This window comes from Pelodiscus sinensis, chromosome 2 (assembly GCF_052426305.1).
Source record: "Pelodiscus sinensis isolate ZL-2025 chromosome 2, ASM5242630v1, whole genome shotgun sequence".
In the NCBI taxonomy this organism is placed as follows: domain Eukaryota; kingdom Metazoa; phylum Chordata; order Testudines; family Trionychidae; genus Pelodiscus; species Pelodiscus sinensis.
The window spans coordinates 69,849,274-69,874,820 of NC_143053.1; the positions used below are offsets into that span (position 1 = coordinate 69,849,274).

At 42.3% G+C, this 25,547-nt stretch overlaps 1 protein-coding gene and 1 long non-coding RNA gene across 6 annotated transcripts in view; one reads left to right on the plus strand and one right to left on the minus strand.

The window, feature by feature from the left end:
* Positions 1-25,547, minus strand: part of SNTG1 (syntrophin gamma 1) — a 532,572-nt gene that overhangs the window by 112,281 nt on the left and 394,744 nt on the right. For all 4 annotated transcript variants that reach the window (XM_006112171.5, XM_014577356.4, XM_075920716.2 and 1 more), the window contains one exon: positions 15,345-15,383. In XM_006112171.5, the coding sequence (XP_006112233.3) occupies positions 15,345-15,383 (39 nt within the window). The remainder of the gene's footprint in view (positions 1-15,344; positions 15,384-25,547) is intronic.
* Positions 25,052-25,547, plus strand: part of LOC112547050 (uncharacterized) — a 43,928-nt gene continuing 43,432 nt past the window's right edge. For both annotated transcript variants that reach the window (XR_003090798.3, XR_003090796.3), the window contains exon 1: positions 25,052-25,128. This is a non-coding gene — a long non-coding RNA (uncharacterized LOC112547050). The remainder of the gene's footprint in view (positions 25,129-25,547) is intronic.

Here is a 25,547-nt window from a genome sequence, read left to right on the forward strand (position 1 = left end):
TGATACCAAGCTGGGAGGGGTTGCAAGTTCTTTGGAGGATAGGATCATAATTCAAAATGATCTGGAGAAATGGTCTGAGGTAAATAGGATGAAGTTTAAATAAGGACAAATGCAAAATACTCCACTTAGGAAGAAACAATCCATGTCACATTTACAGAATGGGAAGCAACTGTCTAGGAAGTAGCACTACAGAAAGGAACCTAGGGGTCATAGTGGACCATTGGCTAAATATGAGTCAACAGTGTGACACTGTAAAAAAAAAAAAAATAATTCTGGGATGCATTAACAGGCATGTTGCGAGCAAGCCATGAGAAGTCATTCTTTTGCTCTACTCTGCACTAACTAGACCTCAATTGGAGTACTGTGTCCAGTTCTGGGCACCACATTTCAAGGAAGATGTGGAGAAATTGGAGATCAACAAAAGGTCACCAACTATGATTAAAGATCTAGAAGACATGACCTATTAGGGAAGACTGAAAGAACTGGGTTTGTTTAGTTTAGAACAGAGAAGATTGAGAGGGGACATGATAGCAGTTTTCAAGCATCTAAAAGGGTGTTGTTACAAGGAGGGGGGAGAAACATTATTCTCCCTGGCCTCTGATACAATGGGCTTAAACTGCAGCAAGAAAGATTTAGGTAGGACATTAGGAAAAGCTTCCTAACTATCAGGGTGGTTAAACACTGGAATATTACCTGGGTAGGTTGTTGAATCTCCTTCACTGGAGATATTAAAGAGCTGGTTGGATAGACAGCTATCAGGGATGATCTAGATGGTACTTGCTCTGCCGTGAGGACAGGGGACTGGATTTGATGATCTTTCAAGGTTCTTTCCAGTTCTAGTATTCTATGATTCTAAGATCCTGCCTGCCAAGAAGGCCTACTGAAATAAAATGAGCCATTGTGGGAAAAAAAAAGAACAAAGACTTTGTTAATGTGTACCCTTCGTGGGTATTGGGGTGGGGGAGCAGTCTAGGTGGACTCATTCCATCAGCTTGAACTGTAGGGATAGAGAATAAAAATATCTGTAAAGAAGTTTATGCTATTTGGACTCTAAGGGGGCAAAGTATAAGCCAAAGATCCCCAGTGCTTGGTCTCAGTGGCCCTGAAGGACATATAAAGCTTATTACAGAAAGATCTCTTTTGGAACCTAGGACTGTAAATCATTTATGTGTGTATATCTTTACCTGTTTTAACCTTATAAATAACTGATTTATTTTTCTTCACTAATATATTTTGGTTAGTTTATTATAGGATTGGCTACAGGCATTTTCTTTGGTGTAGTATCTAAAGTGCAGTTGCCAAGGGGGAAGTGATTGGTCCTCTGGAACTATGAATATTGTTGTGATTTTGGTTTAAGGGACCATCTATCACAAAAGGCAGACTTGCCTAGGTGGCAATATAGACTGAAATACCCAAGGGGACTGTTTGTGACTCCATGGTTGGACTGTTACAGTGCCTGAGTCATTTACACTTGATACATGGTTGGTGAAATCCAAGTACAGAATTCACAACCAGTTTGGGATTTCTGCCAGCTTCTTAACAGTCTGCCCTGAGGTTGGCACTCATGATGGTAAGCTACCCAGAAAACACGTCTTGGCCATTTTTTCAGTGGATTCTTTATTTGGCACATTAACATGGTGCTTATCAGGAACTTGTCTGGAGAAGGGAAGCTTGCTAATGACTGAGTTGTGGAAGTTGGGGCTATCTTTCTAAGACGGTATGACAGGTACAGAGCCAAGAAGGTAAAAAGAGAAACACAAAGGAACTGCTATACTTCTATTTAGACTTGCACTAGTTCAATGAGAGTATGTACACTCGAGCAGGGGGATCACATCCCTCACTCTTAGAAGGATAACCTTGTTGTTTTTCCTGTAATAAGTTGACAGGCTAGCCTGATCTTTTCTGAGAATGTATGTGGTCTTTATTAAGGCAGAGTAGCAAATGCTTCTTTGTGTGCTACCACAAGTGACCCCAACTTTCAGTCCCATTGTGTTTCTTTGGATGCATCTCTGCCTGTCAATCACTTGCACAGAGGACAACTCTGAGTATGGATTATTAGAGCTACTAGGCAGAGGGAAAAAACCCACTATTTTCAGGTGGGTGTACGTGAAGAGGCTCTTTAAAATCTGTGCTTCCATTGAATGTCATGCCAACAGCTTGCAGTAACCTTGAAGAAAATAGAAACCCTAACTAATGTTTGCACCGCGGGAGCTGCAAGTGCCATGTTTGTGTGCCTCGGTGGGTAAGTGTTGTGCTATTTTTTGCTTTCTTTTTGTTCAACATCACAGCAAGAACATATTAGGCTAATCTTTAAAAATAGAGCTGTTTGCACTCTATGCAAATAATGCCTTTATTTCTCTCTCAAACTGGCTTTTTTAGTAGCTAATAAAATGGCAATATAGCAGAAAAGAATGGTAAAGATCTAACAGTTTTCGGGTATCTGGCTGAATTTTCACCAGCTATTGAATTTGCCCCTTCAAATGGAAACAAACATTCATATATTGTGTAAGAACAATGTGAATATACTGGACAGCATATTTCAGTGTTATTTTCACCAGGATAATAAAACTCAAACAAATAGAATAATTACTTTAAAAGCAGTTCTCTGATTAACTTATAAAAGGTTAATCTTGGCCATTTCTTCTCAACAGCCTATGAGTTACATCACTCAATAGCAGCTTCTCATGTACATATCTTGTACTTTGTAAATGTGTCAGCTCATCATTTATGTCATGTATTTGCAATTTGTTTTTTGCCTCTACAGCACAGAAGGGTGATGATCATAATGTACTGGCACAAGTGCAATTTAATGTAGTAGTAAATCAATAACACAGAAAATTACTCCACTGATTACAACATCCTCACTGATATTGAATTTACCCCCAAGGTTATTGTCAGATTGAGTAATATAGAAAAAAAGAGACACAAATCTGTGGGTGTGTAAAGGAATTCCACAGCGGAGCATAACCAAATATTGTGCTAACCTAACCAAATACTATAGCTGCTCCTCAGTGTGGGAGTGCAGTGAGGGGAAGCCAAGGAATCACCACCTCCTTGTGAACCTCTGACTACACTCTCCAGAGAACAGAGAGCAGAGGCTACTTCCTGGGAACACCTCAAATATTGCACTGCTCCACCAATGATGTTGGACATACTGGGGAGAGCAGCAGGACAAGTGGGCTCCATTTTAATATGATACAATGCATGTACAATCAAAAGGTGGTATATCTTCCTGCGCTAAGGAAAAGGGAAAATCTGTACTCGAGACCTCAGTCTTGGGACTGCAGAGTTCTCTATCATCCACAGCACAGGACTGTCCTTTAAAGACAGTCACATTTTCTTTTTACTTGCACTGGATTCTTGATCATGAAGGAGGAGTCCTACAATATTTTTTTAATTAAGAGTAAATAATTTTAAAAACTGAGATGATAAAAAATTGCAGCCATGCAGATTAGTGGAGGTATTTCTTTGCTAACTGTCTGGAAGGTAGATTAAGACTAGATTTTACATACATCGCAACTTTCAAAATCAACGTTATCCTCCAAACTACTTCATAATAACGTAGTAACTGTGCTTGGAAAGCTATTGGAATATTCCCTGAGCTCTTCAGAGGTGTAGCAAGGGTGTTATGTGCCCGGGGGCAAAAGCAAAATTTGTGCCCTCCCTAACCCGCACCTCCATATGACAGGGCTTCGAACCTGGTGCACAGCTGAGCTTGATGGGGGCGAAGGAGATTGTACCGCGTCTTCCCCCACCCCCTCCAGTTTGGGACGGGCACTATACCACTGTTGAAGAGGGAGGAAGGTCGGGCTGGGGGTGCAGAGGCAGGGAGGAGGCTTCAGAAGATGGTGATGGATGGAGGAGGAGCAGGCAAGCAGAAGTATGATAGGAGGAGCAGAAGGGCAATTACCCCCCACACCTCCTTTCCTATGTCAGTGAATGTAAGAGATTAACTTACCTGGTAAAATAACACTCAGAAAAAACTTTTAAATAAAACTAACACACAACATTACAATCACCCTCATTTACTTGAAGCAATAAGTAGCCTAAGGCTGAGGATACACTGCAAGCAAGGCTTTCAGTCTGCCACGAGGACTTTTTCCTTCAGGCTGCTATGAGAGGTCTCTGAGCTGCTCTTCCAAATTTCACACAAGCCATTCAACTGAAGCCATAGATATCAAGATTCAAGGACAGCCTTGCCTTTGGCAGACTGCCTCATCAGGTATTCACAATCACAATATCTGAACATGTATAGACGTTTAGTTGAGAAAGCCATGTTTAATCCCAAGTCTCTACTATGACTGGGAGATGTGAGTGATCTATAGGAAACACCAGCATTTTCTTTGGAAAATTCACTACAAAACATAGGAGGATTGATCACCTCAGTACAGGCAGTCCCCGAGTTATGCGGATCCAACTTATGTCGGATCTGCAGTTACGAACGGCGTTTGCTCTGCGTCTCCCTGGTCTGCTGGAGACCAGCAGACCAGGGAGACGGGGAGCAAAGCCTCTGAGGGCCGGCAGCGGGACAGCCGCGGCGCGTCTGGGCTGTCCGCTGCCCGTGTGCTCCGCGGCTTTGCTCCCCGTCTCCCTAGTCTGCTGGTCTCCAGCAGACCAGCAGACCAGGGAGACGCGGAGCAAAGCCGCAGAGGACCTGGGCGGCGCAACCGCGGTGCGTCTCGGTCCACCGCCCGCATCTCCCTGGTCTGCTGGGGGGGAGGCGCAGATAGTACGCCCCCCCCCCCAGGAGACCAGGCTTTTCTCTGGACGCCTGTGGTAGAGCAGCTGGGGCGCTGCCAGTTGGTCCCACAGCACCGCTCTGGGCGCTATTGGACCAACCCGCCAGCACCCCAGCTGCTCTGCCCCAGGCGTCCTGATTCAGCCGCTGCTGGTCAGTTTCAGCAGCGGCTGAATCAGGATGCCTGGGGCAGAGCAGCTGGGGTGCTGCTGGGTTGGTCCAGTAGCGCCAAGGAGCGGCGCTACTGGAGCAACCCAGAGGCACCCCAGCTGCTCTGCCCCAGGCGTCCCCAAGTCAGCCGCTGCTGAAACTGACCAGTGCTGATTACAGGAAGCCCGAGGCAGAGTTGCTCTGCCCCGGGCTTCCTGGAATCAGCCTCTGATCAGTTTCAACAGGCTGAATCTGGACGCTAGTTCCGACTTACATACAGATTCAATTTAAGAACCCCAGGCGTCCCCAAGTCGGAACTACCGTCCAGATTCAGCCTGTTGAAACTGATCAGAGGCTGATTCCAGGAAGCCAGGGGCAGAGCAACTCTGCCTCGAGTTTCCTGTAGTCAGCCGCTGGTCAGTTTCAGCAGCGGCTGAATCTGGACGCCAAGGAGCGGCGCTACTGGAGCAACCCAGAGGCACCCCAGCTGCTCTGCCCCAGGCGTCCCCAAGTCAGCCGCTGCTGAAACTGACCAGCGCTGATTACAGGAAGCCCGAGGCAGAGTTGCTCTGCCCCGGGCTTCCTGGAATCAGCCTCTGATCAGTTTCAACAGGCTGAATCTGGACGCTAGTTCCGACTTACATACAGATTCAATTTAAGAACCCCAGGCGTCCCCAAGTCGGAACTAGCGTCCAGATTCAGCCTGTTGAAACTGATCAGAGGCTGATTCCAGGAAGCCAGGGGCAGAGCAACTCTGCCTCGAGTTTCCTGTAGTCAGCCGCTGGTCAGTTTCAGCAGCGGCTGAATCTGGACGCCAGTTCTGACTTATATACAGATTCAACTTAAGAACAAACCTACAGTCCCTATCTTGTACGTAACCCGGGGACTGCCTGTAATGCCAACTCCTTTAGAATTGAGGCTCTGATTATCCAGCACCAGCTGAGGTAAAGCAGGCACTGCATGCACATGTCTGATATATTTTTACCAACACTGCTACCCTTAACATATAAGGGACCAATCAGTAAAAGCCCCACTGCCTGGTAGAGGTGATCTTTGAGGAAAATTGGAGAGACTTTGAATTTACTTTTTCTAACAGCAGCACTTTCTCTCATTGAATATGGGGTCTTTAGCATAGGTTTCACTTTATGTGCCAGAATAACACAGATATGCGTTGTCACAGCTAACTCCATTCAGGTCAAAGCAACGTGCACCCCAAAGACAGAAGAACAAATCCCTTGAAGCTGGACGTCAAAACATCTTACCTCTTCACAGAGCTCACAAAGGGTCTTGTTCACCCAGGGTATGTCTACACTAACTTGTTAATTCGAGCTAGGTAGGCAAATGAGGTGACCGGAGTTGCAAATGAAGCCCGGGATTTAAATATCCTGGGCTTTATTTGCATGTTCCCGTCCGGTAGCCATTTTGAAATTTCACTCGCCCGAAATCAATGCCGCGTGGCTACATGCGGCAGTGACACATTAATTCAAACTAAGTCCTTAGTTCAAATTAACTGTTACTCCTCAGTCCAAGAGGAGTAACAGTTAATTCGAACTAAGGACTAAGTTCGAATTAACGTTTCACTGCCACGTGTAGTCACGCGGCAGTGAGTTTGGGCTAGTGAAATTTCAAAATGGCGACCAGATGGGAACATGCATATAAATCCCAGGATACCATTTGTAACTTTGGTCACCTCATTTACCTACCTAGCTCGAATTAATGAGCTAGTGTAGACATACTCCCAGAGACCCAAATCATGACAACTCTCTCTGGAGAGAGACAAAACGTCCTGCCTCTCGGTGGACGTACCAAATGTTTTCATGTGGCATCTTACCACGCTCTTTAAATCGACTGTTTGGATGAGGAAGACTCAAAGAGTCTGTCCATCATCCACACTGGAGCAACATGGTGACTTACCACCATGGAAACAGACCTGATCTCTCTGTGGACTCTTGTGGAACAGCAGGGAGCCTGCAGCAGTCCCTTGGGGAGAAAGGCCAGGAGTGCCTCTATTCCAGTGGTTCTCAAGCTTTTTTGCCCATGGACCACATGACTCAATGTAAACCTTTCCACAGATGGCCAGTTGCTAATGGAAACCCACCTTTAATTACACAATTAGGCCCAAGCCATTTTGCTAGTGCTGCAGCTGGGGAGAATGGTTTAATTTCAATTATTAAACAGATTAAATGTTAACTTTCTCATGTTCATTTATCAAACTTCATTTTAAATAAAATAAAATAAAATATTTATTTATGTCCAATACAAAAGGTTTCAATGTTTTCTTTACTTATGGTAGTGGTAGGCAACCTTTTTTTGGATTGGGGCCACTGATCCACAGAAAAATCAGATGGGAACCACACAAGTGAGAAACAAAAATACTCCTCCCAAAACCCCAACCCTCACTTAGGTGGCCCCCACTGAGACACCTCACTCCTCTGGCATTCCAGCCCCGAGGGGCAAGGGGAAGGAACAGGGAGGACTGAGGTTCAAGGCTTTCCATAGGCTAGATTTGCTTTTCTGATTAATTTTATGGACCTCTTAGGTTCTATAGTGGGGACAAAAATAAGGGGTTCCGTGTGTGTGAAAGGGCTGCCAATGAGCGGGATAGGGATGGGGTGCAGGATCTGGGAGGGAGGTGGGAGGTGAAAGGGGGCAAGGTCTGGGTGGTAGGTAGGGTGCAGAAGCAGGCTAGATGTAGAATGTCTGGCCAGGGGGAGGGAGCAGGAGCAGATTGGGGTAGGGTATTTGGCTAGAAGGAAGGATGCAAGGAGGGGACTTGGCTAGGAGTTGGACCTCCCTGGTCTGGCACCCTCTGGACCTGACTGGTCCCAGATGAGGAATTTTTTGGACCTGAGCCCTGTTTCCCTGCACCTCCCCTGAAGCCCCGCAGAACTGCTGAGTCCAGCTCTGATTTCCTGCCCCCTCCCTCCTTGAGTCTAGCCTGGGGTTCCCGGCACCTCCCTCCTGCAGACAAACTGAGTTCTGAGCTCTGCACCTCCCCCTGCAGCCTAGTCCAGCTCATCCCAGCACCCCGCACCTCCCCACTCTCACAGACCAGCACAGCCTAGCACCCCGCACCTCTTCACTCTCACACCCCTTCAGTCTTGCAACCAGCTGAGCTCCTTTTCCCTGCACCTTCCCCCAAACTGTGCAGACATGCTGAGCCCAGCACTGATTCCCTGCCCCGCCCTTGCTCCTTCCCCTTGAGTCCAGCGCCGGATTCCCAGCACCTCCCTCCTCCTTCAGCCCAGGCGAGCCCAGCGCCCCGCACCTCCCCCCCGCAGCCCAGCCCGGCGCCCCACTAGCGTGGCGCCTGAGAGCAACTGCCCACCCCCTACTTCTGCATCACTACGCCTCTGAAGCTCTTCCATAGTAGGATCCTCAAAATAAGAAGGGGACTTTTGAATTACCAATCAGAGAATATTTATAAATGGGCAGAAGAACTGGTTTATGATGAACTTGGAACTTTCTTTGTTTCAGCATCATGTAAATCATTCAGAGTAATTTTAACATGAGATATAAAAAGGTAGTGCACATTTAGAATTGGGGGAAAGAAACTACTGTACTTGGTTTTAATGTGATATGGTCCAAAACTAACTTTGAACCCAGACATTTATTATTTTCAATGACGATCAGATTCAAAATCATGAATTCAAGCCCTCTCTCACTTGGTATGTGTATGGATCTAGGCTGAATTAAAAAAACAGAAAGGTTTGGATGTAGTCAAAATTCCATGAGAACAGAGGATTTTTAAATTTTCACTCTTTGTGAAGGTGCTAGGCCTCTGAAATTTGGGGTAAAAGATGTCAGTTGGCAGCACTGACTGTTACCATTGAATCAGCCTTAAATCTAAACCTTAACTCCATTACAAAACTAATTCTCACCTGAACAATGCCCCATCACCATGTTTACCCTTTAGTCATGATACACATTTCATATGAATCACAAATGGAAACTGAAGGTCCAAATAGTTAGTGAGGGAAACATACCCAGAATTAGCAATAAAGTCTCCAGCACCTGGGAGGCAGGTGAATTTGGCTCCCCTTGCCAGAAGGGCTGTAAAGATTGCCAGAAAGGTTTGATTTAGAACTCTAATCCAAGAGGTCCTTGGCAGGCTAAGAGACAAATTTCAAACTGAGGTCTCTTTATTGGCAAGCAGTTATGGACTGATTAGGATCAATAATGTAGAGGAAGGCTACAGAACTTTTAAAGATGTAGTGTATGAGATCAGAACTTTAAACAGTTGTACACTACATGCCCTCAGTATCTTTCAATACTGAGAAAAAAACATTAGTTTGCGATGTTGTAAGGGTCAACAAAGAAATCAGTGTTACTTTTTAGCACTCGCTTTAGCCTAATGATCTCTCTCTCTCTCTCAGGGGCTGACATTTTCAGTACTTCACATAACAGCTGCAAAACAATGATGAGCTCCAAGAAAAGGTGACATCTGTGTTTCCTGTTCCACCTTGGCAAATCAAATATAGAAGCCTTTGGCTATAACCTTGAGATATTCTAATCTTGCTGCCTATGTGATAATGGGCCTGATCCTCTTTCCACGGAAGTAATGGGATTTCTGCTCAATATGTATGAAACTAGTTTAAATCTATTTGGTCAATTACTTGTCTTTATTTTATTAGATAGCATTAGATATGGAGAATGGATAGGGTTCAGAGAAGGGAAAAATATTCAGTTCTATGATTGTGCTTATTTTGCAGTGCTATTTTCTCTACAGCCATCATCTCACTACTGTTATATTTTCCTTCCTTACTTTATTCTCCCCATTTCCCAGAGCCTTCCTGACATCCAGCCCATTCAGGACACATCTTATTCCCACTAAAGCCTGGTCTACACTAGGACCTTATTCTGAAATTAGCTCCCCAAGGTAGAATTTGTAAGCGATGCGTCCACACTACCCAGCCTGTTATTCCGAAATAAGGGGCCATGGAATTCAAGCTCTGTAGTCCTCCTTTTCATGAGGAGCAACACTATTCCTGAACTTGTAAGTCCAAAGTAACATTAGTGTGGACACTCTGATGCCACTAATCTGAACTAATTGGCCTCTGGGAAGCCTCCCACAGCTCCCCAGGTCAGTGAGTCCGAGGTAGCATATCCACATTAACAAAGCCTGCCTACATTTGATTCTTCCCCATAGTGAAGACACGGAATTTCACATTTGTAAGACTGGGTACCCAGAAGTCAAACTTAGTAAATTCAGACTAATCTCTACTGTAGACATGGCCAAAATAATAACTAGACCATTCCTGAGTAGTGTTTGTCTAACCTAATCTTCAAAGCTTCCAGTGACGGAAACTCCACATCCTTTATCACCAGTTTGTTACAGTGCTTAGCTACCATGACAATTATGGAGTTTTTTAATCTGAGCAGAACACAAAGAATAACACAAACAGGCTGAAGGACCTGCTGAAAGCACAATGTCTGATGCTGGGGTAAGGCTTTTGCAAAAGGGGTCCAGACTGAAAAGAGTGTTCCTGGTGCTACCATAAAAGAAGCAGTTTCCTGATATTTGATGCCTTCTATGGACTGTGCATATTCTTTGTTAGTAAACAGAAATGAAACAAAGAAATACCTATCACCAATTGTTCTGCCTAACTGGAACAATCTAAGCGAGCCAAAATTTTTAGATAGCTGTTCTGTCCAAAACAGGCTAACACTATTTTAGCTATAGGCTTTATAAAATTATATTCTAATACACATATATTTCATCACATTTAATGATAATGACTGCCCCCCTCTAGTTTTTACAAAGTAAACTTCTGGCATCAACTCAGCTACTTTAAATGAGTTTCACATTCTGTATTTTAAGAAAGTGCACATCTGTGTGATTATTTTTACACCATGAAAAATAAATACCTAATATGTTTGCGAATTGCAGTGCCAAGGGAAAATTCTGTGTAAACACAGATAAAGAGATGAAAAAGTCAACTGATTTATACACAGTTGAAGTATTAATAATGTCAAAAATAAATAAAGTCAGTTATTTTGGTGGCTGAAATTTTAGCAAAGAATAGTTATGAAAAAGTAACTATCTACGTATGGAAAACTAGCAATATTATTTTGATACTCACTTTATATATTCAGCAAAACATTTTGAATTTTACAAATGATTTTGAAAGCCACAAAGTATAGAATCATAGAACCATAGAGCTGGAAGAGCCCTCAGAAGGTCATCAAGTCCAGCCCCTGCTCTAGGCAGGACCAATCCCACCTAAATCAACCCAGCCATGGCTCTGTCAAGCCGAGACTTAAACACCTCTAGGGATGGAGACTCCATTACTTCCCTAGGTAATCCATTCCAATGCCTCACCACTCTCCTAGTGAAATAGTTTTTCCTAATATCCAACCTGGACCTCTCCCACCACAACTTGAGACCATTGCTCCTTGTTCTGCCATTTGTCACTACTGAGAATAGCATTTCTCCACCCTCTTTGGAACCTCCCTTCAGGAAGTTGAAGTCTACTATCAAATCCCCCCTCACTCTTTGCTTCTCCAGACTAAACAGATCCAAATCCTTCAGCCTCTCCTCATAGGTCATATGCTCCAGCCCCATAATCATTTTGGTTGCCCTCCGCTGGACCCTCTTCAATGCATCCCCATCCTTTTTGTAGTGGGGGGCCCAGAACTGGATACAATACTCCGGATGTGGCCTCACCAAAGCCAAATAAAGGGGAATAATCACTTCTCTGGATCTGTTGGCAATGCTCTTCCTAATGCACCCTAATATGCCATTAGCCTTCTTGGCTACAAGGGCACACTGTTGACTCATATCCAGCTTCTCATCCACTGTAACCCGCAGGTCCTTTTCTGCAGAACTACTACTTAGCTGGTTGGTCCCCAGGCTGTAACTATGCTCCGGATTCTTCCGTTCTAAGTGTAGGACTCTGCACTTCTCCTTGTTGAACTTCATCAGATTTCTTGTGGCCCGATCCTCCAATTTGTCTAAGTCACTCTGGACCCTATCTCTGCCCCCAAGCATATCTACCTCTCCCTCTAGCTTAGTGTCATCTGCAAACTTGCTGAGGGTGCAATCCATCCCCTCATCCAGGTCATTAATAAAGATATTGAATAAAACCGTTCCCAGCACCGAACCTTGGAGCACTCCACTAGAAACTGACCACCATCCTGACAACGAGCCATTGATCACTACCCGCTGGGCCCGGCCTTCTAGCCATCTTTCTATCCATCTTACCGTCTATTTATCCAATCCACAATCCCTTAACTTGCTGGCAAGAATATTGTGGGAGACCATATCAAAAGCCTTGCTAAAGTCAAGGAATAACGTCTACACTTTGCTCCAGATCATCCACTGACTTTCCCATGTCCACAGAGCCAGTTACCTTATCATAGAAGCTAATCAGATTGGTCAGGCACAACTTGCCCTTTGTGAATCCATGCTGACTATTCCTGATCACTTTCCTCTCTTCCAAGTGCCTGAAAATGGATTCCTTAAGGATCCCTTCCATGATTTTTCCAGGAACCGAGATAAGACTGACCGCCCTATAGTTCCCTGGATCGTCCTTCTTCCCTTTTTTGAAGACGGGCACTACATTTGCCTTTTTCCAATCATCCAGGATCTCTCCCGATCTCCACGACTTTTCAAAGATAATGGCCAAAGGCTCCTCAATGACATTTGCCAACTCCCTCAGTATCTTTGGATGCATTAAGTCCGGACCCATGGATTTGTGTACGTTTAGTTTTTCTAAATAGTTCCTAACCTGTTCTTTACCCACAAGGGCTGTACATCTTCATCCCATCTTGCATCACTTAGCGCATTAGTCCGGGAGCCCACCTTGTCCGTGAATATAGAAGCAAAGAAAGCATTGAGTACTTCAGCTTTCCCCACACTATCTGTCACTAGGTTACCTCCTTCATCCAGTAGGGGCCCCACACCCTTTCTGATCACCTTCTTCTTAACATGCCTGTAGAAACCTTTCTTGTTATCCTTCATATCCTTTGCTAGTCGCAATTCCACTTGCGCTTTCGCCTTCCTGATACCCCCCTGGCATTCTCGATCTATACCTTTAAGCCCCTCCCTGGTCATTTGTCCAAGTTTCCACTTTTTGTAAGCTTCCTTTTTGTGCTTAAGTTCACCAAGGATTTCCCCTGTAAGCCAATCCAGTCTCCTACCATGTTTGCCTCTCTTGCTATGCATCGGGATAGTTTCTCTCTTTTCCTTCAATAAGGCTTCTTTAAAATTTTGCTAAAGCTGTCCTGGACTCCTTTCCCCTTCATGTTAGCATCCCAGGGGATTCTGCCCATCAGGTCTCTGAGGGAGTCAAAATCTGCTTTTCTGAAGTCCAAGGTGTGTATTTTACTACTCTCTTTTCTTCCTTTGGTCAGGATCCTGAAATCTACTATCTCATGATCACTGCTTCGCAGGTTGTCACCCACCTCTACTTCCCCTATTAGTTCCTCCCTGTTTGTGAGCAGAAGGTCAAGTTGCGCATGGCCCCTGGTCAGATTCTTCAGCACTTGTACCAAGAAGTTATCCCCAATGTTCTCCAAAAACTTTATGGATTGCCTGTGTACTGCTGTATTGATCTCCCAACAGATGTCAACAGTTGATATAGCTGTGAGATTTTTGTAGCTGTGAAGTTTTTGTAGCAAATGGAGTGAGAGCTCAGAAAGATAAAAGGTTGAGAACCCCTGCTTTATAGCATCTTGGATGCTAATGGGTTTTTTAATAGGACATATAAAAGAAAGAAGCTATTTCCCTGAAAGTGTTTGCATACCAAACCAATAAACACATATACAAACATAGGAAGTTGGTGCTGATCACTATCGCTATTATAAGAAAATCCCCCAAACTAATTTCCCAGTCAGATCAATTTCAGAGTTTATGGTTTCTTTTCACACAAGCACATTAATAATGTACTTCTATCAAACAAACCATTTAGTTCCTATATTTCCATAGTTATTCTACCTCAGACAGGCAATACTAAAATAAATGTGGAAATGATAAAGATACACAAAACTGTAATTTAAGAAGCAGATCAATAATGTGTTGTTAATGGAACATCAAAATTGCTTGATTCTTCCCTGAAGTTCATGTTGATGCCAGCTGTATATTAAAAGACTGAAATCTTTTTCTCACCAAATATATACAGGATATATACAGGGTAGCTATGCCAAGCCCCTGGGCAAGGAGAGAGAGGGCCCAACTCCATGCTCCTGGAAGGGGTGGGACCTTGGGCAGAAGGGCTGGGGCCAGGGCCGCCCAGCCTTAGTGCCTCCCAGACTTCCACACCCTTCCCTCCTCACTGCAACTGTTAGGGCCAATGGAAGCCCCTCCTCCTGACCATGTATGTCCAGGGCATACAGTATTCAGTTAAGAACAGATGATATTTATCTTCAATTAAAAAACAAAACAACCCCTGCCAAACCTTTGCTGAAATTAAAACAAGACGAATATGTGATTTTGATATCACTAGTTTTCCAGATTTCTGCATCCAGTAAATTATTTCCTTTCTATATATGAAATTCTCTAATTTGTCTAGCTCCTTTCAAATTGATATTGTACCTCTCTTCCCTGAAATTCTCTATAGTAAGTCCTTTGACATGTAGCGATGGATAGACATGAGGGAAGAATGCATTGATTGCAAACTCCTGTACAGACAGCATAACCAACAAGCTACTCAAGTCAAGAAAGTTATTTTTGCATTCTAAGCTAATGTAACTCTAATGAAGAGGAACTAAATGCCATTCTAATTGCTGGTGCCAGCAGGTCCAATATAAGAGAAAGCATTGCATACTTATGGAGCCATTATACCTATTATTTTATCCTTATTGTTTTTGTTGATTGGTAATTAAAGTTGAAGGATGAATTCAGAAAAAAAATCTCTATTAAAACCTTAACTTGCTTGTTATCTGTTGTTTACTATGCAGTTTTTTCTTTCTCTGTTTTCAGATCCATCAGCAACCAATCTTTACACTACTGAATACTGAGTGATTTTACAGTAACTGTTTAAGAAGATGCCCAAGGTGAATTGACATCTTCAGTGAAAAGAAAAGTCTTATAGATACTTGTGGTACAAATGAATTCTCTACTCCCGTGAGTGCCTAACAATCTTTTAGAAGAATGAGAGAGAGGTGAAGTTCTTTTATAATCCAGACCAGTTTTAATAATGAAAATGTCACCAAAGAAGAGAATTCTTCACAATGTCTTCATTTTCAAGACACAATATATTACTATATAAAATATCATAATTTCACCCCTCTTTTTTTATTAGAAAAAACAAACATGGACTCATTTTAGAGGCAAAGGGAAAAATCCTACTTTCCTTAAACATATATAGAACCCTTTATTTCAGTGATCCAGTGCAAGGGGAAGCCCATTAAGAGCTAGTATCCCTATCTTTTCTGAAAAAAATCAGAAAAATTAAATAATTCCAAAATAGAGACTATGAGAATTATTAATTTTCCAAATGTTCCTCTTACTTACCTGCTGGTTTACAGGAAAATTCCTGTTGATTTTCTTTATCTATAAAAATGAACAAAAAAATTATTAATAAATATACTATGTAAATGCAACAATAAAAGATACTGTGGATGACATGAAACACTTGCAAAATATGCTCATACAGATTACACAGATGTAAATCAGAAGTAGCTCCACTTCATTAATTTCAGTGATTCCAGGGCCTAACCATTGTGAATAAAGGAAAAATTCCTAATCCCATGTACTGGATTGAATCAAACAGCTGTTCAAATTTATAGAAATTGCAATACATTCAGTTTTCTTTCTGAATTTTACAAAACACAATGGAAAACAGTGTCATTAGTCTCTGTTTTCAGAAATTTTCAAACAATAATTTCAAATGTAACCTTGGCTAATATTCTTAATCCAGGAAATACTAAAAACATCTAACACCATGAGAACAGCTATCAGTCCTTTGGTCACTCAAGCTACGTTTTCTAATAAATAGCAAATACCTATCCCCCTAAAAACAAAAGTAAAGAAATAAAGATGAGCTCACACAAAACCCACAGAATCATGGGGAAGTTTGGATGTCATGGCTAGCTAGCTATTCTATTTGGGTAGCACCAAAAACCCAGATCATGACACTTTTGTCCATGGGAGACTCTGACTATGAAACAGACTTAGTTGCTCCTGCTAAGAGAAGGAAATTCATCCATCTCTATGTGTGTTCTCTCTTCTAAACCATCTTATTGCCGATTGTTTTTGTGTCTCAGGGGAAACAAAAAAAATGCACTTCAAACATTAAAAGGATAAACTGTATTGTCAACCAGGCATCAATGGTAAAGCCAGCCAGGTCCCCAAACCAGAACATAACATTTACACTACTCCCGTGTAATGCGTGACATTTTAAGGGAACATAAGATGAATCACTAGAGAATGTGTTTCCTCTAAAATTTCTAATCTCATCTAAATAAACATCCACACATAAAGGTGAAAGAAGCACTACAACTGTAAACTTAAAAAAGAAAAAATGTATTTTACCACAGTATCAACCCCCACCAGGCTATCCTGCAGATATTAAACATCCTGAAAGTCTTGAACTGGCAGCTCCCTCAGCTTTGTTATCAAAGCATATTTAACAGTGCCAAAAATTTGCTATGAGCTGCTGACCCCAAAATGTCACAGAGGCCTCAAAACAAAGCCTCCCTATAAAAGTCCTGGTACCTTTGTCTTCTGGATTCATGCATATTCTGGAAAAGGAAACTGGCAGAGAACTATTCCTGCTGTCCCAAGATATTCTGTATAATCATTGGGTACCATCCATCCTAAGGCATTTTTCACAAGAGCAGATACATAAATCATGGGCTACATAAACACTTAGGGTATGTCTACACTACCACGCTAGTTCGAACTAGCGGGGTAATGTAGGCATACCGCACTTGCAAATGAAGCCCGGGATTTGAATTTCCCGGGCTTCATTTGCATAAGCCGGCCGGCGCCATTTTTAAATGCCGGCTTGTTCGAACCCCGTGCCGCGCGGCTACACGTGGCACGGGCTAGATAGTTCGAACTAGCAAGCCATTCCGCACTAAGCCTGTTCCACGAGGCGTACTAGTTCGAACTATCTAGCCCGTGCCATGTGTAGCCGCGCGGCACGGGGTTCGAACAAGCCGGCATTTAAAAATGGCGCCGGACGGCTTATGCAAATGAAGCCCAGGAAATTCAAATCCCGGGCTTCATTTGCAAGTGCGGTATGCCTACATTACCACCCTAGTTTGAACTAGGGTGGTAGTGTAGACATACCCTTATTGAGGTGAGTAGAATACAGACACTAAATGCCCAGTTAGCATGGATATAAACAGTAGTGTACCTGGTGAGACAGAGTTTAGGTGAGCAGAAGAAAGGGTCCTTACACATCTGAACTCACAAGGTATATACCTCAAATGCTTCCTGAATGCCCTATCACATCTACCCCGCTGTTTTTAGCAGTGTCATGTCCTGCTGCATATCAGAGCCTTTCCATACCACAGTAAAAGTCTCCAGCAGTGGGGAAAGGCTCTGGCAGAGGAAACAGCAGAGGGAAGTTGTAGCAGGGGAGGCAGTGATGAAAGGAATAAGGAACTGCCAGAGCATTTTCCCACTGCTCCCCGCTACTAGACCCTTTCATGACAGTATATAACTATACGGGTAGTGTCTGTACTCTACATGCCACTGATTTTGAGCCTTATGGATTTGTTCCTAAAATCAACACCTATAGAATACTCCCAAATTACAGTACCCATCACCACTTGTATTTGTAGGTACCATTAAAGCAAGGGTGCAGAACCTCTAGCATGCTGGCCACTTACAGTTCATCAGAGTTAGCCACTGGCAGGCTGCCGGACAATTTGTCTACCTGAGGGTCGACAGGCTCAGAGCCCCTTAGACATTTAGAAGCAAAAGGCTCCTATGTGCCTAAGTTAGTTTATGAAACAGAATGTAGGTTCTTAAGTCACTTAGGCATTTTTAAAATGTTTACCACCATTAAATAGAGCACTCTTTTCTTCTTTCATATTATTACAGAATGCACTGTGATGATTTTAAAAGTTAGTCTGAATTAGATTAATTTTGCAAATTCATACCTCAGCCTATTACAGACAGGGCATGTCTAGACTACCCTCGGCTTCTGAAAGAAGATATGAAAATTTGGCATGAATTTGCATATCTTCTTCTGATCCCTTTTTTGGAAGAGTTTTTTTTTTTTAAACACCAGTCTAGATGGAGGTTTTCACGCAACCTCTTCCCCCTTTTTGAAAGAACCCTGCAAACCTCATTTTTTGAGGAATAAGTGTTCTTTTGAAAAAGGGGAGGGTTGCACACCCCCCCCATCTAGACTGCTGGTTTTTTTTCCGAAAAAAACCCCTCTTCTGAAAAAGGGATCTGAAGAAGATATGCAAATTGACACTAAATTTGCATATTTTCTTTCGGAAGCCGAGGGTGGTCTAGACATACCCAGAAAGAAGATGGGTGAGGGAATATCTTTTATGGGAACAACCTCTACAGGTGAAAGAGAATCTTCTAAGCTACACAGAAGTCTTCTTCAGGTCAGGGAAATTTACTCAGAGTGCCACAGCTAAACAGAAGGTCAAACAGATAGCAGAAGTAGTTAGCACCTATTCTAAGGGATTATTCGAGGTAAAGTGACCCAGTAACATGCAGCTAGTCATATGAGGAGGAAGGGGCTTATTGGGTTACAGATTGTTGTAATAAGCATTAAATCCAATGCCTTTAAGACTGTGATTTTTATGAATGTAATGAATATAAGCTCCTAAGATCATCTCTGGGAGTGTTGTGCAGTTTGCCTTTGAGGATGAGGACTGATGGGCCAATCAATTATAGAATGATCACTTTGTGAAAAGTGTTCACCCACAGGCGATAGGGTGTTTTTGTCTTGCAATTTTCCTGTGTTCATTTAAGAGCATAGTGATTGTCTGGTTTCATCTGCATAGCTGTTATTGGGACATTTAGTGCAGTGGTTGAGGTATACCATATGTGATAGGAATGTGCAAGACCCACTGATCTTGAAAGGTGTGTTGTCTGGAGATTTGATCATTGTAATAATGGAAATAAAAATATTTATTGAGCCTCCTCTTCTAGTTTTAACAACCCCCAAACCTCTCTATGCTCACTATCAGAAGCAAGCTCCCCAAAGACCAGGATGCACACTAATAAATGCACTGAAATCTTGCATATTATGTATGATGTAAAGAGCACAGAAAAGTCATACTTGGCCAGTAAAGTTAAATAATTAACTATTCAAATGTGCAAACTAGCTAATGAATAAACTTTTCTCCCAAGAAGACTCATCACCTTGGGCTCCTTATCTCTGGTGTAGATCTAGAGGGCCCAAGAAAATGTGATTTTTCATGAGTGGTTGTTGTAATCAAAGACCCAGGTACTGGATATCTAAAATGACTATGCCAATCCCTTAGATAGAACTTGGTATTAGCTATCAGACTTCTTAGATGTGGCCAAAATAGATGCAGGTCCTTGGCTGGCAAGAATGCATTCATTAGTTGGTCTGGCTAGATGATCTTGGGACATTATGTGTAACATGTGAAATAATATAGGAGATATCTCTCGAAAGACCCCCAAGGAGATCTCCAAGATGTCTGTTGTTCTTGTAAGGGCGTGCTGGGAAAGCCATGAAATAATCGTGTGAGAAGAAATCATGGCCTTTTCAGATGATGATGGTGATATGAGGAATATGTGATAGGAGAGATATGTCATGAGGAATAGGTGGTATGGGGAATAGGTGATATGTCATGAGGAATAGGTGGTATGGGGAATAGGTGATATGTCATGAGGAATAGGTGGTATGGGGAATAGGTGATATGTCATGAGGAATACGCTGATCCTCATATTTCTTTATGAGTTTTTCCTCCTCACTAAGAGGTTCTTGATCATCAGACTGCAAAAGATATTGAAGGCTTGATGGGGACTCCTTAGTTGAAAATTTAGAGGAGATTACCTTATTCTGGATCTCAAAGATGTCAGATTGGGAGCAGATGTCACAGTCTGTGCTTTCAGGGAAACCATTATGGCCAGGTCCATGCCCCCATAAGGGAAGGGAATATGTGGTGACACAAAGGTGGGATCCAAGGACTGTGTGATTGCTCTGATGCACAAGATCTGTGGAAAGAGAAACTTCATCCATAGATAGGCACTTCCAAAAATCAGTCTGTGTGAGGAAGAAGACGTCCTAAAGAAGGGTGCCTACTACCATGCAGAGAAGAGAATGAAGATGAATACAATTCTTCTAATGGAGAAGTGCTCTATGGTGTAGAAGAAGGAACAGCCTTCTTGTTACAGTACAAGAAGAAACTACTGGTATCATCAAGATTGAATGAAGAGACATTTTCATCTTTGCTACCTGGGACTCCAGCAAGCTCTAGGCAGAGTTGAGAAAGTAGAGGTATCTGGCAATGGAGACGCAAAGTTCAGGAGTGATCGTTAATCTAGAGAAGATGGGCATGAAGCCATAGCATGAAAGGGAGGTGGTAATGATCACAACAAAATACCGTGTCCCCCAATCTGGCTAGAACAAGGTACCAGCAACAAAAGTATATGGTACAGATGACAATATAAGTGAGGGAGTGATGTTGATCACTGAAAGTACAGAACATGGAGCAAAAACTGAGGAACACAATTCCACACCATAAACCAATTAAAAAAAAAGAAAACTGTAATCCAGGCATGGGGAACCTTTTTTGGGTTGGGTGCCACTGACCCAGTCAGGGGTCACACACAAGTGAGAAGCCAAAAAACCTTCCTTTCACAGCCAATCAAATTAGGGTCCTAGTTCTGATCTCAGATCAGTTTTTTATTGATGTAGCTCCATTGACTTCAATGGAATTAATCCTGATTTACACGTGAGAGGCACCACATTTCTAACTATGGGTAGTGAAGACAGTTTTGCGTTCTGTCACTAGCAATCTCATTTTTAGTCTATAAACAGACTGCCAACGAAAGCTTATTTTCTATACATGTTTATGCACAATCGCAAAAAAAACTAAATGGCAGTGCACTTGGCAGTTCTTCTTGGTTAGTACTGGGGTTGGTGATCAGGACTGAGTACCACCAAAAGATTTTCCATCATTCTGGCTGTGAGAAGCAGGACCTGGGAACAGGCCGAGAGCTGTTTGTTAGCAGCAGGCAATATTTTGAAGACTACAAGGCTTATATTCTGGAATGACGTCTCTTGTAGCCAGTGCACTTTTTGAAAACAGCTTTCAAGTAGAAAATAGATGTTCCTGATGGGATACTTCAGCACACAGATTTTTTTCAACCAAAGATGATTTTAGATGGGTATCACAAAGCATCTGTATGCACTTAGTAACATCATTGCAAATTGCTCACTTGCCAGAGGTTTGAATATCTGCCAAGTGGAACAAACCCTTTGTGTGTACATCCTTAGCAGTCCCCCAGGTAGGGCAGATCTTAGACCCTGGAGACCAGATCTCTGTTATACTCATTCATCAGTTCCAAGGTGAAACAAAGAAAAAAACTGGAGTTTTTTTGTGTCAATGTGCTTAAATGAACTCATCCAAAGCTATGAAAACTCCACTAACTTTAATAACCATCCTAAAGAGTCAAAGCTACAGGGAATTGCTCTGCTTTGCTCCCCATCCCCCTGGTCTACAGACCAGGGGGACGGGGAGCAAAGCGGAGCAAAGCCGCGGAGCACGCGGGCAGCGGACAACCCAGAGGCATCTGGGCTGTCCGCTGCCCGCGTGTTCCACCGCTTTGCTTCCTCTCCTTGGTCTGTGTGCTACAGATTGCTATTTAATCTGCTATGGTACTTTTGCATTTAATGTAAACTAGCTTATAGTGCAGCAATAGAGGTAGCTACATAGACATATATGGGAGATGGAGGACTGTCTCTTGAAAATTATTTTCTTAGTTTTCTTTATGAGTTTGTAACTCCAGATAAAAGATGAGTGGATGGTCATGCTTCAAAAGTCACTTCTCCATTTGAATGTCTACCACATACAAGCTTGGTCTTATTTAGTATTTTGGAAGAAAAGTTGGTAATGAAGGATCTGAGGAATTAAGGTATCATGGGTATCCCTGCTTCCCTGCTGCATTCTATTTAGATTAATAATTGATGCTTTCATGACTGTATAAAATTAAATAAAAATGAACTGGTGGTTCATATTCTCTTGCTTGTATCCACACACTTTCATTTCCTTTCTGGGTGGGTGGTCTTGTCTGCTATTACAGTATCCATGCATGGTAAACTGAGTACAAGCTTTACCAGACTGAATGACTTCACTTCAAATTCTTCTAAAAATGCAGTAGCAGATATTTAAGCACACAGGTCTGGATGTAACACTGACAAACTTTGTATTCAGCAAGTTCAGGTTTGCAAATTCAGGAGTTTTCACTTTGGTAAATCAATTAAATTTGGCATCAATGTTTTATGAGATGGAAGGGCGGTAGAAAGAAATACAATAAAAAAAGAGAAATATTTTACTCCATAATATAAAATGTAGGCCAATGATACACCACTGCCTGACTGCACTTGATACCCTTTGGGAATTTGGCTGGTGGTTTTTAAAATAGATGTAACACTTATTCAGTGGTTCAAGGGTGTAAAAGAGATTCTGATGCTAAATTCACTTGGCAATTGCCATTGGCATAGACAAATGTCTGCACCTGTGACAACAAGGTTTTAAAGTTTTTCTGTAGGCATGAGTGGTAACATAAGCAATCCCATTAGGGCTTGCTGCATTTAGCATTTTAGTGAATCACAGACACTTTCCACCTCCTCATTCAACCACGAGAGAGTCATTTCAGAGGAGAATACTTCCTACCAAGGAAGTCATTGTGCTTAATGAGACTGTGATTTCCCTTAGCTGGCTTGTTTTCTATATAAAACGATACTAAGCTCTTAGCTTCAGATGCCTTCCTCTCTTTGTTTGTTTGTTTGGTGTCCTCTCTGGAAGCTGCATCTCCCTCTCATCTAGCCAACTTAACTTGTTAACATCCTAGCCAGTGGGTGGGAAATAAAATGGTGGTGGCTTGCCAGGATTAGCCCCTAGTGGGCCACCACCACTATATTTACCTGTGCCTTCAGAGGCACTGGTGATTGCAGCTCCCATTGGCTGCAGATCACCATTCCCGGCCAATGGAAGATGTGGAAAGTGGCGTGGACTGCGACACCACTTCCTGCAGCTGCCTTTGGCTAGAAACAGCGATCTGCAGCCAATGGGAACTGCAATCTCCCGTACCTGCAGAGCACACTTAAGGTTGTTCTGTGGTAGTTGTTTGATCAGTGAGGTCTCTCTTTCCAGGCAAAGTACACATATGTCATGCTTGATGCTTTAAAATCTTCATTTCCTGATTTTGTCTTTTTGTGCTAGGTATGTTATAGAGAGAACAAACTTAGCCCACACAAGGTTATGTTTTTGTATACTAATTTTATATTACATATCTTTAACATGTTAAAGGGCTTGGCAGTGAAAGGAGATGGACACTACTGCATGGTAAAACATAGAACAGTGCAAGTTTCTGTGAAAAAATTATATTGATTTACATATAAAAACAGCTTGCATTTTTGAGCTAAATACAGCAGAATTGGAACAGAGAAGAAATAAGCTCTGCTAGTGCCACAGTGGAACTGTGAGAATGTGACCCACTTCAGAAATCTATCAAATCAGCTGACGCTCTGGCTATCTTGGCCACGTCCCCCTTTTCAAATGTTGGCATTGAACTGACCTTCACATAAGAGGACTAGTGCCTGTTTTACACATCTAAGACATGTCTTCTAGTGATATCCTTGTCCCCAGGCAATTTGGTCACTTTGTATGCTGAGGTGAACTGCCAGTCAATTTAGCAGAGACAGTTTACTGCTTCTTCAATTAAGAATCTGTTCTTGCAATTTTCTGTAATAACTACAAAATCAGGGCCTAAAACTTCACAGGTTCTTCCACTTTCTTGAATACGTCTGTCTTAGAAGTAATCCAAACATGAAATTTAAGGAAGAGTTCTGTTTCATCACATAGTTGGACTTAATCATGACAAAGCAATAAACTAATACTTACATTTCACTGCATTACACCAGGCACAATGTCAGCTCCTTAAGCTCATTTCTCAACTGAGAACAATTTATTCACAGAAAAAACAGTTGTAAAAAGGCATTTTAGTGAAAGGATGCAGCTCCTCAGGAGTGAGGGCTGTTAGAAAGCTGAAAACAAGTTTAAACCCTTTCTCCATAAGTCTATTTGTCTCAATATGTTTTCGAGCAGGAACCCATTATCTAATTTCTTCATAATAATGTAATATAATAAGAGATTGTTTTGACTAAAGGAAAGATTTTGTTTTCAGTGGGAAGCAATAGTTTATTGTCGTCTCCCAGAAAAACAAACTCAAGTTAAATATATGCAGACCATTGCTTCAAGATATCACTATTTGTAAACCAAACTCATCTTCCCCATTTTTTCATATACATTATTAAACCATGAATCAGAAAAATCAAGTAATATTGTCTTGGATTATGCAGCCAGTTTATTAAACAACTATCTATTTTAAAAGAATGACTATAAAATAAGTCCAGTGCTCTGAAATAATATTTTATATAATGCTTTCTATCTCATTGTGTTTATGAAATTTCATTTGTTAAGTGCAGACTAGTACTTTATACTGAAAAAGAAAGTGTATGATACATGCAAGCTGAGGAAATTACTACAATGAACTATCTTTGAGACAAATTATATAAGTGTCAGTGAAGATATAGTGGACCACAACATAATACAGGAATTATAAAATGCTAAGTGTGTCTAACATTGAAGGAAAAATTATATAGTATTTGAGAAATGGCACATAGGTAAACTATATCATAGTGCAGAATTTATTCTAGTGTGTCCTAATGTCTGAGATTTTGTGGTTTTGAGTGAGGCTTTAGAGAGGGAGTTCTCCAGGTAGAGGAAAAGCAGATACAGAACTCTTGAGGGAAGTGTGTATTGTGTTTGGGGCTTTCTTGCTGTGCGCTGAACTTGTGTTTGTGAGTGAGGGTTGGTTTTGTTTTTCTTTGTTTTTTCCCGTGTTTGTGAGTGAGGCTTTTTTTTTCCCACTTCCCCTTTGCCCTCCCACTGCCCTTCATGGAGTGTGTGCTGTGATTGGCAGGTGGAAACTGTTGGCTTCTAATTAAAGTTTGAATTCTAGAAGCCTCTGCTGTTTGGCTGAGCCTGGTAGGGAGAGGGACTTTCAGGCACTCAAGGGCTTTATAAGGCAGTGGGCAAGCGGCCAAAGAGCTTGCGAACAGGTGAGTGCTAACAGGGAGTTTAGAGAGGGAGGTGGGAAGGGGGTGAGGTTCTCTTGCCTTTCTTTTTAAATCCCTTCTCCAGGACAGCAGCGATGGATGGTGATAGGTCTGCTGTTGTTACCTGCACAGCATGTGTCATGTTTGTCTTCCTCCCAGAAGAAAGAACGGATTTCATCTGCACTAAGTGCAAGCTGGTTGCCATTTTGGAAGAAAAAAATAGAGGACCGGAGGCCCAAGTGTCGACCGTATGCTCGATCAGAGAGGATGAAGACTTCCTCGATAGAAGGCAGCATTTAATCCTTCAAGCACAGCAGGCGGAAGAGCCAGAGAGAGCAGTACGTGACCAGGAAGAGAACTGGCAGCATGTAACTTCTAGAAGGGGAAAAAGGCCAGCATGGGAATCCCCCAATGCTATAGAG